The sequence below is a fragment of the Anguilla rostrata genome, chromosome 1 (genome assembly GCF_018555375.3).
Source record: "Anguilla rostrata isolate EN2019 chromosome 1, ASM1855537v3, whole genome shotgun sequence".
Lineage (NCBI taxonomy): Eukaryota > Metazoa > Chordata > Actinopteri > Anguilliformes > Anguillidae > Anguilla > Anguilla rostrata.
This window is the reverse complement of record NC_057933.1, coordinates 77792011-77805693: the sequence shown is the minus strand read 5'-3', so window position 1 is coordinate 77805693 and position 13683 is coordinate 77792011. Positions and strand designations below refer to the sequence as shown.

The following is a 13683-nucleotide window of genomic DNA, read 5'->3' as shown; positions in this document are numbered from 1 at the left end:
CCCCCTTCACAACGATGATTGTTTGCTCCAGTATTAGCATTTCAGCCTAACTGAGTGCTACTGGCCGGTAACCTCGGGCTTCTCCTGAGTGCCCCTCCCATCAGGACAGTTTTTTTTAATTTTTTTAAAATCACCACAGTTTTGGCGTTTCAGCCCTCAGCCCCGATCTTTCAGATCCTTTCCAATTTTCCTACTTCCTGTTTTCCTGTGATAGTGTATCTGTAAAAAGAGCTGCAGGCCTGCGGACAAAATTGAATTGACCACACACACACACATTCAGCGCATACACACACACGCACACACATGCATGTGCTCACACACACACATGAACACACGCACGCGCACATACATACACATGCACACACACACGTTTGTGCGCCCACACACACACGATCATGCTCACACGGTCACACAGCACACACACACACAAGCGCACACACATACATACACTTGCGTGCGCCCACAAGCACACACACATGCTCACACAGCACACACACACGTGTACACACACATACACGCACACACGTACATGCGCCGACATGCACACACACATGCACACAGACGCTCACACAGCAGGCACACACACACCACACACACACAGCATGTTCTCTCTCTCTCTCCCTCTCTCTCTCTCTCTCTCTCTCTGTCACACACACACACATAATTCAAACTGTAGTAACAGCACCACCTTGTGATGACAGCACCACTTACAGCTTCCGTTCAGTCTCTCTAGAACTGACAGCATCCGTTGTAGTATCATTGGACGCCATGTCAGACACCCCAGCACTACTCTGTCATAACTTCCTGGGGAGAACCTTGATTCTGTACGTAGACACCCAAGGTTGACAAACGGCTTTATAGGCCGCTGTTGGACATGCAGTATGTGCTATCCAAATTGAATCAACAAAAGGATATACACATGTATTTCTTTTGACTTTTTTAGTTTTATTTTTAAATACAGGTTCAAAAATACTCCACTAAATATTTGGTTGTATGAGCTAGAATTTTACCCCATTAGCCATTTTGACGTGAAGTCCCTACAATTCGGTGATGTTGGAGACTTCCACCAGATGGCGCCATGTGTCCACGATGAAAACGAGGTGACGTTTTTCTCACGGAAATATTGTTACCCTGCCGAGTGGCTTTCTTCCTGGCATCCATTTCGATGAAACCCGGCACCCGTTTCCGCGTGCCCATAACTGTGCCAATCTATGCAAAATAACAATAATGATAAATAAAATTTTCCCTAATTAGATTCCAGTTCCTTCATACATCATACTTTCAGGAAAACACTGCGATTAAATATGCTTTAATATGCAGTGGTTCCCAGACTGCCACAAGGTCTGCTGGTTGCAATTCTCCTTTCGCAAATCAGATTCAAATTTAGACCCATGAAACTGGGTGAGGTGGGCAATGCACTGATCTCACTCTTAATTTATGTGCTGGGAATAAACAAAAACCTTCAGACCCCATAGGCTGTCCAGGAGCAGGGGCCGGCTTCAGGAAGCAGGATTGCTGGATTAGCTGGGTAACTGCACTGAGTAAAAACCCAGAACCCTCCCAAATCTGGAACACGGACTGAAGTAAAAAAAAAAAAGAGCTGTTCCGGGTTTTTGCTCAGCGCAGTTATCCGGCTAATTCAGTAATCCTGCTTTGTGATACAGGGTTTTACTCAGCGCAGTTAGCCAGCTAACTCAGTAATCCTGCTTTGTGATACAGGGTTTTACTCAGCGCAGTTAGCCAGCTATCTCAGTAATCCTGCTTTGCGACACGGGCTCCAGGGCTGAGGACCCTGTGATGCCGTGGAGTCTCTCGCAGTAAAGAGCAGAAGTTGTTTTTGTAGCCTTTTCGATTTCTCTGCGAACTTTCGTCATTTCAGGGGTGGGGGCGAGCGTAACGGGCCTTCTTTTCTCGCAGACACGGGAGCGCTGACCTTTAAGACCCATTGCGAGCCCAAGCTAAAATTCACACCGGAGCGTTGCCTCTGTCACATGCACTCCAGCACTTCGCCCCTAAGTATGCCGTCCCGAGGTCCGAACGAAAACAACAACAATGACGCGTTTGGAAACGTGAGCTACGGCGCCGTGCACGTTGTGAAAAACGAGCACGCCGACGAGAGACATTGATATTGATGCGTGGCGTCGGTTTCTGCCGCGCGAACGGGTTTCGTTTCGTATACACAACAACTGCAACAATACGTATAGCCGCAAGCAGCGATTCACGAGGTCCGTGCAGCACTTGTTCCAGAGGTGCATTTGTCAGGATGGAATGAATGACGCAAAACACCTGACTCCAGGATGGATCTTGGAATGGAAGGGTTTTTGGTTTTGGTATGTGTGTTATGTGTATATACTGTACTGTATGTATCTATGTATTTATGTGAGGCTGCAAGGCAAAAACTGTGAAAACAAATTTCCCCTGAGGGGAAAGTATTGTATTGTATTGTATTGTATTGTATTGTATTGTATTGCCAAGTAGTTGAGGAGTTATGAGTAAAAAGAATATGACAAATACATGCTCCATCTTATGGTGGCGCTATGGAGCACAACTATTTGTACTCAGTATGCTGTGTGGACTTCAGACAAACGTGGGAATGTAAGTTTCATCCAGGGTGCCTGCGTTATTCAGAGGTTACACGTCACATACTTTTTACCAATATTTGTCACAAATTTTAAAAGTGCGTTGCGGCCAACTGCTTTGGATTACAAAAATTAATTTGATACATTTTCATCAGCATACTCCAGAGGGTCTAAATCCTGTGTTTCTTGAACACTGGCCCACCGTTGTCAGAGGAGTTCATTTTGTGACTGGTGGGCAATATTTTAAATCATGAAGAATAACATTTGACAGAAAATAAAAAAAACATTCACATTTTGCAGCCCTCTTTACTGAATGTACAAATGCTGCATTGTTAATCTAAGCCTAAGAATGCCAAGGTTATGGTCAAAGAGGCACAGAACGTGCCTAACCTGAAGGTGGGGCTATAGAGTGTAAATAAATAAATAAATAAATAAAAATCATAATCCCTTGCGGCCATGAACCGAATTCATCTGTAAAAAGTTTCGTGTCATTCACATGCAGCGTTCTGAAAGTTACGCCTCACTTCCTGTATAAGTGTATTCACCACACACTTTGTGAGGCTGTTATGGCGAAACGCATTGGAGTTATAAAAACAGTAAACGAGGAACGATAAAATGTCATGTTTCTAGGCTTTACGGTTTGTGAGCTACAGGTCAGAATGTAAAATGCCTTGTTAGAGTGTCACCGTGTGGGCATTGTGGACGGGTTTTAGAGACTGCGCAGCGGGTGGCATTTTCAAGCGATATATCAAATTTGGTAGCTCTGCACAGTACAGTCTCTGAGATCCAAATACTTTTAGGGCAGAATAAAATAATTGCAATAACAATATGTTTATTTGTCGGATTGATGCACCCCCCTGCCAGATAAAATTGCAGTCTCACATTTTTTTCAACCGCTTAATATTTAAACGTCTTTGCTAATTGTTAGAACTTTGAAATGCGACACTCGAAGTCTCACTAAGTCACTGCTACAGCACAGCACAAGAGCGGCGCAACGCGCGAGCGTGTTTACAGTGGACACGTGGTCATCTGAGTGGCCACCGAGCAGGGAAAGGCTGTCTTGTCATCCGTCTGAAACTTCCGTAAGCCAGATTAACTCCACTCCCTTTCTCTCCCTCTCTCTCTTCCTCGTAACAGAAATAGGGGCGGTCACTTCTCTTATATGTTGACGCTATAAAAATAATGGGAATCTCCAGGAGCAAGGGTAGCGCAGAACCACGCGCAACTTCCAGACATCCCACGCTCTATGAATGAGAAAACTGCGGTTACAGCAGGACTCCTCTCCGGCACGGCCAGTGCCCACACAGCCGGGAACCTCTCCGCGCGCAACTCTACATTCTCACTTTCCCCGACCATGGAATTTAAAGAGCTGGGGGGTGAGGAGGACTCCGGCGGAGACACCGAGGATCTGGACAACCTCAAAGCGCTGACCGAAAAACTGAAACTTCAGACGCGTCGGCCGTCGTATCTGGAGTGGAAGGAGAGATTGCAGAGTCGCCCGTGGGAAGAGGCGCCCACGAGCCCGAACGGAACCCCGTTAGCCGCAGAGGCGGATGCGAACCCGCTGGAAGTCGTGATGGACAAAGACTCGGATCCGACTGTCCGTAACGTCTGTGGCTTTGACACGCTGGACGACGCATTGGATTGGCTGAGGAAAGAACTGGTGAGTTGCGGCGACTGTTTGGTGACTTCGGCAAACGCGCAGGCTACCGCCGTTAAGCTTAAACGCAAGGCATGCAATTCAGTGAGAAAACGACACAGAGCTTAATAGATAATGAAAATAAAAGTAACGCCGCATCATACCGTCGATGAAAGCACACATAGCCTCCCTAAAAACTGACTTGGGCGGACTCCTAAGAATGCGTGCTGAAGGTATGGAAAGGTGTATTCGTGCCCCTCGCCAATCGCCATACAGTACCTATCGCGATAGGAATGGTCACGATACGATCAAAATACAGTTACAATGCAATGCATGTCATCTCTCCATCTGTATCGCAGTCCTAAATAACAATACAATATACACCCAGTCTGTATTATAACATTGTGATGTGTATCGTCATTTAGGAATGCGATACAGATGGAGCGCTGGTTTGGATATTGATCTCTAATAGAGAATGTATTTGTTGTTCTGGATTCAGTTAATTGTCCAGTCACAAACATCAAAATAACTTTCAGAGATTTGACATTTGGATAAAATGTAAGGCATTCGCTTTTCTCATTTTAAGCTATACGTGTCTTAAAATGGGAAAGGGGAATGCCTAACATTTTATCCAAAAATCAAATCAATGAAAGTTGTTTTGATGTTTTGATTGGGCAATGAACTGAATCACGAACAGCCAGTGAACGCTTTATTTGCGATCAATGTCCAAGACGATGGGTCTAGCTCAGAGCAATATGGGACCTGCAGGAGCTTGAGAAACACAATACAAATGACGGGAACCAATTTACATGTTTGTGTTCTAGTGCACTCCTTTGTGCCGTCACAATGCCCCGTTAATTACCTGGATACCTTGCGCGGGAGGCAAATACACCTGGACCTTGTCAATGTTAGCTCTCGCTAGTGTCGGCTGGTTTGCGCGGTTGTCTCGGTTACGCCGTCAGTTCTCGAGAGTTTGCTCGCTAAAAAGCCGGCTAGTCAGTTCTATGATGTCATATTAGCTGACACTGAACACAATCATCATTTCCTTGGTTACCTTAGAAATGGCTTACACAAAAAGGTGCTATAGGCGGCATTTGTCTGGAGTGGGGGGAGCGTTGTGGCAGTTCCCCCCAGGCACTAAAAGCATTAGTCAGTCCATTATGAAGAAATATTTGCTGGGATAAACTTGTGAAGAAATCTGCCCCAAAGATTGGTTTAGTGTAAATCGCTACACGAAAATTACCGGGTCCGAAGTGGCCATTTCTTCTTAACCAAAATGAGAGCAAGAATAAATGTTGTATTTTTCATTCTTTGAGTGTGTGGTGATAATAAAAATTAAATTAAACCTAGGCGTAATTCCAGTTTTTAGGAAGCAATAATCCGACAAAAAATTTAGAGCTCAATATCCTTGAAAAAAAAAAAAAAAACGAAACAAAAAAACAAAACAAAACTGCAACGGGGACAAAACCCAGTAATTCTCAGGTCTCAGAGTCCCTCTCTTATTGTATTGAAATCTACGAAATGGGAGAAAACAACCTGAAGACAATCTCACAGAGAGAGATGAACCGTGACCCAAAAACGACAGACGCAGCTGAAGCGCTCGTGAACTTCTGAATAGGTTTCCTGCCGTTTACCTACAGGCGCAGCCGTAGTTTACGGGTGAAAGGTTCCTACTGCAATGCTCGGCTCACCCAGTTGCTTTTGACAGTCGGTATGCGTGCGGTTATGCGTGCGGTGGATTTTAAAGATTCTATTTCGGGAAGAACACCTGCACTGTAAGCCGTGGCCAAAAAAAAAACAAGTTCCTGTCTTGGCTGGTGTATGAGAACAGGATCCACAACAGAGAAGATAATACTGTTATTGCAGAACTTAAATATCACCAAGCTTGTAATTAGAGACTACGGTATGCAGGGAAATCGATTTTACTGGCCTTAATTCACGAGAAAGTGAATTCTTTTCACACTTTCTGTTAGGATCTGCTGTGGGCTTCTTTGATGCTCAGTAATGCGCAGCAGTGAAAACCATTTATGTGTGTGACACGTGTCTCCTTTTAAGAGGTGGCGCGAAAATGATTATCTTATGTTTTTAGAGGTATTGTTCGTGTTTATTTAATTCATGCTGAATGAATAGAATGATTTGGTTAGTTAACGCCATAGCTTTTTTTTTCCCCTGATGAAGGCTCACCAAAAAATGTTCAGAGAAGTGTCACATTTAACCGTCCAATATAGGGTTGCATTGGGTGTGGCCCCCCGGGTCAGGGGGGGGGGGGGAGGCTTGTGAAATGTAGTGAGTGACATGGGGTGGGGTTCTTGTACATCGTAAACACGAAAGGGAAGAAAGAAAAAAGGGTGCCGTCTGCCGGGCGTGGTGCAGCCGCGGCGGTGTCCTGGAGGCACGCGCGCGCACCACCGCTACGAGGAGTGATGACGCCAAGGACGTGGAGGAACAACGAAGCCATCGTTAGCTCCCTCGCCCGGGACGTCGGTCTTTAGCCCCCCCCCCCCCCGTGGGGGACAGCCGTGCCGCTTCGTGCCGCTACGTCCGCAGCATGAGACGTGGGAACGGCGCGTCCCGCGAGATCGCAAGCAGCCGGGGGGGGGGTCTGCGTCTGTCCTCTGTCCAGCAGTGCGTTGCGTAACGGTGCGGGAACCGGGGCTTGTAACCTGAAGGTTGCAGGTTTGATTCCCAGCTGGGTCGCGGCCTATAGTACTTAACCTGAATGGCTTCAGCATATAATCCAGCTGTATAAATGAATGCTATGTGGGGAAATGCAAAATAAATAAATAATAATAATAATTCTGCATATTACATTACAGGCATTTAGCAGACACTCTTATCCAGAGCGACTTACACAGCATTTACATTGCACCCATTGGTACAGCTGGATATATAGCGACAGAAGCAATGCAGGTTGAGCACCGTGCTCTAGGGTTACAACAGCCGCGTCCTACCCAGGAATCGAACCTCGATTGACCTTTTCAGCTCACAAGCCCAGCGCCTTACCCATTATGCTACGCTGGGTAGCTCTGGATAAGAGCCAGCAATAATAATATTCTGCCTGTCTGTCTGTCTGTCTGCCTGTCAGTCCCGGCTGAGAAGAACAGTGACACAGGAACTGCTGTCTGAAAGCGCTCTGTGGTTCGTGAAAAGGGAAATGACTGTGACCTGATCCCTCAGGGGATAGTAATCCTGCTTTTGTTTGCCCTTCGCTGTTTATTTATCTCAGGTTACACTCTCAGATATATTTTTTTAATTTATATTTATTTATTTGTCGCCATAGGGGAACCCTTTCTTCGTTATTTCCGGAACCCTCTACGGCAGGTGTGAGTCGTGTTAACGCTCCCAGATTGACCCATTTTGCCGGATAAAGATCCCTTTGTACTCGACAGGATTCCTCTACGGCAGTGGTAACCAGCCCTGTTCCTGGAGATCTACCGTCCTGTAAATTTTCATCTCAGCCTGTAATCTGGCACACCCGACTCTACTAATTAGCAGCTCAGTGAGATCTCTGGCAATTGAACGAGGTGTGCTTTCATAGGGTTGGAGTGGCAACCTACAGGACGGTAGTTCTCCAGGTGCAGGGTTGGTGACCACTGCTCCACGGAGACACAGAAAACCTTTTTGGAACCCTTTCTTCTGAGGGTGTAGAATCCAGTAATGTCAGTATTCCACTTCATTTCAAAAAATCAGTTCAATTCAGCCAATTAATGAAACTCGATTCATTTACTGAAAAAAAATCCCCACAGAACATTATGGGTTTTTTTTTTTTTAAATAAAAATTTGATTTCAGTTAATTTCCTTAATTGACCCCGACCCTGTTGCCCATCTCTCTGATGGCTTAAGGAATTCCACGAATATTTGTCGCTGTCATTGTTACGCAGAAAACACTCTTCTCTTCACTCCCTGCTAAGCATTTCTCCATAACGGTAGCAGAATAATGAGATTATACGTGACTAAATAAATACAGAGATTAGCCTTTTTGTTGCGCACATGCTTAACCTTTCATGGACTTATTCAAAGCAGTTTATTTTAACCGATTATGCACCTACGTCAGTAAAATGCTCAGCGTGAACTTTTCCGTTTATACTATTTATATTCCACGAGGGATGGAATGCATTCTGTTATTAGAGTAAAATTCACTCTGTGAGACTCAGTTTAACACAAAAACATTGTATTTTCTGGCTACAGATGCGTAGTAAAATTATTAATTCAACTCTAACAGTGCTAATTCATCTCTCAACAGAAAACACTGGGACCAAATGTTATCTGTTAGAGCTGCATTAACACTGGACGTTTTACTGTGTGGGCACCAGTATGGTTGGGAGTCAGAACCAGGCCATGGGGTTTGTCACTACAGGCAGCAACAATGTTTTGGCAGGATGAGAAAACCAGTAACCCCCCCCCCCCCAACCCCAACTCCCCCATCCTACCCCTCCCCTGACAAACGCAGGTTTACATGGAGAAAGAAGGTCTGTGACATGCGGGATTACATGTGCAGTAATCAGCAGGCAATCAGAAGGTCCTGCGGGTTTGAATCCGCATGCAAATTGATTCGCTTGTTTGAGCAACATATCTAACGTGAACAAAAGTCCGGCTGAACCTAATTTGTTTGTTGCTGTGTCCTTTCTTCACCAGCCACCAGACTCACAAGCAACACCACACACACACACACACACACACACACACACACACACACTCACACATGTTTGTATTGCTATACTTGTGAGGACTTACCATTGACTTACATTCATCCCGTAACCTCTAACCCTAACCCTAAACTTAACCCTAACCCCAACCACTACATGTCTAACCTTAACCCTAACCTTAACCTAATTGTAACCCTAACCCTAACCCTAAGTGCTAACCCTAAAACAGCCTCTTGAACTTGTGGGGACCAGAAAAAGGTCCCCACCTTGCGTACTTTTCCTCATCTTTCTATCCTTGTGCGGACATTTGGTTCTCACAAAGATAGTAATACATGCCCACACTCACACTCACACACACACACACACACACACACACACACACACTCCCTGACACCCCAGCCCAGGGGTGTCAAACTGAATTCCCAAGGGGACCGCAGCGTCTGTGTGTGTTTTCGTCACTTCCTTTCGATCATCAACTGCCAATCGAGGCCTTGACAAAAACGCGTGTGGATTCCTCGGCCAATCAACGACTTTTAATGAAACGGTAGTGCTGAGACCACCTCCAAAAAACCAGCGGACACAGAGTTTGACACCTGTGGTCTGGGCTCGTCCTCACTGCTGAATGATAAAGCAAGCACGGTGAAATGCTTTGCTTGTAAAAACAGAAATTAAGAGGGATTACGTTGAATCTCCTCCCCAGAGTAGCCTTTTCCATTTTAACGGCTGTGCTGGATTTATACTGAAGTAGTTAATGTAAAGTATCTTGCTCAGAGGCACTGTTGCGGTGTCTTACTTGGGAAGCAAACCTGTGCAACCTTATAAACGTTATAAACCCAGTTGTCTAACTGTTATACTACACTGGTCACCCAATTGTAATGGAATGCAATTTTAAAAAACAGCGCATTATGCATTGAGAGTGGGGTTTGATTTGAGGGTGAGTCTCTGCTCAATAATGCAGTAAGCAACTTTAAACATGTTTGTAAAAAACAGAATGAAAAGAAATCACATCACATCACAGGTACTGTTCTTCAGAGTAACTTACTGTATGTCTACTGCAGGATGTTTACCAAAGGTGTTCAAGTTCCTGAATCAGTGTCCTACAAGGGATCTGAAACTGGAACCGTTACAGTTAAAACCACAGTTCCCTAACCATTAAATACAGTGTCACTCAATGTAATGCAATGGAATGCAGTTTTTTTTTAAAACAGTGCATTGTGCATTGAGAGCGAGGCTTTAATTCGGGGGTGATTCTCAGGCCCGTTTGTTGTATCGTACCGTTATCTTGATGTTGTGGCTCGTCGTCGTGCCTCCTGGTTTGACTTAACGTTACTCTCTGGCCTAGCCTATGCTTACTGTGTGAACTGGACTCAATGTGTTCATGGCTATGAATAACTTACATTAATGAGTATTGTAATTTATCGGACCTTCTGTTTTGTAGTCGTTCCACTGACCTTCGGAATGCACTTATTGTACGTGGTTTTGCCCAATAAATGTAATATAATGTAATTACATTACATTACAGGCATTTAGCAGACGCTCTTATCCAGAGCGACTTACACAACTTTTACACAGCATTTTACATTGTATCCATTTATACAGCTGGATATATACTGAAGCAATTCGGTTACAAGCCCAGTTCCTTACCCACTGTGCTACACTCCGTCCATGTAATGTAATGTCTCTCGTCCCCAGAGGGAGATGCAGCTCCAGGACAACCGGTTGGCCCGGCAACTGATCCGCCTCCGGGCGGACATCCACCGGCTGAAGGTGGAGCAGGTGTGCCACCGCCACAAGGAGATGCTGGACGACGCCACCTACGAGCTGGAGGAGTGCGAGGAGGAGTCGGACCTGCTGTGCGACATCCCCATGAAGGCCGCCTTCGCCCTGTCCACGCCCCTCAAGCACCTGGGGCTCACCAAGATGAACATCAACTCCCGCCGGTTCTCCCTCTGCTAGGGCCCCGCCCACTCTTTGGTGAAGCCACGCCCCCCCCTCTTAATCCCCAACCCCCTCATGTGACTATTTAAGTGCCTGGGCTGCACCAAGATGAACATCAACTCCCGCAGGTTCTCGCTCTCCTAGAGCCCCGCCCACTCTCTGGTGAAGCCACGCCCCCCCTCCCCCCCCCCCTTCTTAATCCCCAACCCTCTCTTGTGACTATTTAAGTGCCTGGGCTGCACCAAATTAACATCAACTCCCGCAGGTTCTCGCTCTCCTAGGGCCCCGCCCACTTTCTGGTGTAGCCACGCCCCCTCACCCCCCCCACCCCTACCCTCACCCCCTCATGTGACTATTTAAGTGCCTGGGCTACACCAAAATGGACATCGGTCGACTCATTTAGATTCTTATTGTGCTGGGGCTCCCCCCCCCCACTCTGGTGAAGCCACGCCCCCCTCACACTCCCACCCGCTCATGTGACTATTTAAGCACTGGGGCGGCACCAAAATGGACGACTCACTTGGATTCTCACTCCACTGGGGCCCCGCCTCCATTCCGATTAAGCCCCGCCCACTCCAATGATGTTCTTCCCCCTTCTTTTTTGTTTCCAGCCCCTTTCACAGTGCCTTGTCTCCCTCTTCCTGGGCCCTTCCAGAACTCCCAAAACTGGGAAGGGGGGGGGGGGGGCAACCACAGGGCTTATCTCTTAGCATCACTGTGGGATGGCTGTGTCTCTGTTCTTTTTTTTTTTTTTTCAGGGACCCCTCACACGCGGGTGATGGGTGACCCCAAAAACCCAAAGGGTCAGCCTGTGTCCACGCTCCTTTTTCTTCCCTGTCAGAAAGCGCCATGTCCCCCAGGGTCATGGGTTCGAGGGCAGGGTAACATGAGAAACACTGCTACTCAGCCAGAGATAGAATGAGAGAGAGAGGGGAGGGGGATAGAGAGAGAGATAGAGAGGGGGTGTCAGAGAGAAAGAGCGAGCAAGCGAGAGAGAGTGAGAGAGAGAGGGGGGGATAGCGAGAGAGAGGGGAGGGCGAGAGAGACGGAGAGAGAAGGGATGAGAGAGAGAGCAAGCAAGAGAGAGGGGAGAGAGAGAGCAACCAAGCAAGAGAGAGGGAGAGGAGATGAGAGAAAGAGATTGCGAGAGAGAGAGAGAGAGAGAGAGTGCCTCTGCTTTCTCTTGCCCTCCCTCTCTCCTCCAAAGTGCCCCTTCATTGTCTGGGCAAAGATACAGGAAACAGGAGCTGCTCTCCCTCCCTAAAGATTATTATTGTTTCTTTCTTGGGGGGGGGGGGGGGGGGGGACCAGAAATAGCCAAATAGTTCTCAAGAAGTTGGCAGAGCGAATGAGGGAAATCTTGGCCTTTGTCTCGGGTTCCCCAGCTCGTTATGTTCTTGATTGTTATGTCAAGATAGTTTTTTTTTTTTTCTGTCTCCCACCAACACTTCCTTCTTTCGTATCTCCTTAGTGCAAGAGGACCCACATGCTTTTAAAGGTCAAGAGGATTAGTCAGAATGTCTTCATGTTGTTTTTCCTCCCTGCATATAAAAAATTTTTTTTTTTTAAAGTGTGCTCTGGGTTGAAAAAACGAGACAAAGCAAGTGAGTGTGTAAGAGAGTGAAATTAAATGAATGAATTAATGATTTTGAGAGAAAGCAGGGAGAAAGGGTGTGCGTTTGTGTACAATTCGGTGCAAGTAAGTTTTGCAAAGGCAGCAAAGTCTTTTCCTTCTGACTGTCCGTCAAATGTCCGTCCAATGAGGACCAGTCTCAAGTTGACAACAGGCAACGGAGGCACACTGGAGAGAATATTAATATTAACAGAGAAGCATTTTGTCAAATAAATAAAAATATAATTTTTCTTACTTTTGGTTCAGATGAAAATCCCAAACATGAGATGAGTGTAATTTTTTGCTTTTTTTTCCTTCTATTTCTTCGTTCAACTTTTGTGTGAGTTGACCTGGAGTCATAAAGTTGTTATTATTTCGTACGTTGACCCTGTGTGTATTTGTGCGTCTGAGTATCCCTGTATGTGGGTCCTGTTTTAAGGCCGTTCAGGTGAATGTTCGGCTGTGCACTCGGATCACATTTCAAAATGTTTCCCGTTCTTTTGCGTATTCAAGTTCCTGTGGATAAGAATGTCGACTCAGCGCTAAGATTCAACACGCGTGGCCACGTGCTTCTGCCTCTGCTCGTGGGGCGCGCCAAGTCGTCTCCCCCGGGCTGGACGTATGCTAGCGTGTACGCGTCCGCTCTTTTGCGCGTGTGCATCTCTGCTTATGGCTGATCCGTACAGGAAGCGCCTGTGTGTGAGAGAGAGAGAGACAGCGCAGCTTCCTGAAGCCCTGCTGCGTGCAGCTCGAGTTCACGACGTCCTCTTCCTTAAGGCTCAGAGAGCGGTGAGGAGGAGGAGGAGGAGGAGGAGGAGGAAGACCATGGCAATGACTCTGCGGGGCAGTGCCCAGCTTTCACCCGTGTTGAAAACTGCTCCCTTTGTTACTCTGCTTTCCTTCAAAGCCCAGCGCGCGAACGTCAATGTCAGAATGCAAATATTTTAATAAAAACATTGCCTTTGTTCAGCGTCTCCGTTTGATCCCTGCGCCCTGTGACTTAGAACAGTCCCGAGGCTGTTGTTGGAGGACTGTGTACCCACCCCTGTTTGGGAGCTGCAGGGGTTTGCTCGGCTCTGACGAGCCATTAGTTAAGCCTTAAATGCGCTGCCAAACAAGCCAGCACTTCGGCTTGTCACATGACCCCGGCCACACCCGATCACATGACCAGGTCACCCCTTCCGTCCCTTGGGGCTGCAGAGTTTTTATTTTGGGGAAAATGCCCTCAGCGTTTGCCCACCTGTGCGATGGTGTTTGTGTGCGCACGTG

The 13683-nt window shown here is 46.6% G+C and overlaps 1 protein-coding gene across 2 annotated transcripts; it reads left to right on the top strand.

Moving 5' to 3' along the window:
- The first annotated feature begins 3650 nt into the window (after nt 1-3650).
- Nucleotides 3651-13379, top strand: fam167b (family with sequence similarity 167 member B). Of its 2 annotated transcripts, XR_010324542.1 has the most exons (3): nt 3651-4242; nt 10557-10930; nt 11068-13379. XR_010324542.1 is itself a non-coding variant. In XM_064302552.1 (2 exons), the coding sequence occupies exons 1-2, from the start codon at nt 3826-3828 to the stop codon at nt 10818-10820; spliced, it is 681 nt and encodes a 226-aa protein (XP_064158622.1). In that variant the 5' UTR covers nt 3651-3825; the 3' UTR covers nt 10821-13379. The 2 variants fall into 2 exon arrangements, 1 of the variants encoding a protein (XP_064158622.1); XM_064302552.1 differs by having other exon boundaries at nt 10557-13379.
- The last annotated feature ends 304 nt before the right edge of the window (nt 13380-13683 follow it).

What these genes read in the sequence shown, in the direction of transcription:
- fam167b (XM_064302552.1), top strand. Translation starts at nt 3,826, where the DNA reads ATGAATGAGAAAACTGCGGTTACAGCAGGACTCCTCTCCGGCACGGCC. An exon ending in ATTGGCTGAGGAAAGAACTG is followed by an intron (nt 4,243 to 10,556) that starts GTGAGTTGCGGC and finishes TCTCGTCCCCAG; the next exon opens with AGGGAGATGCAGCTCCAGGA.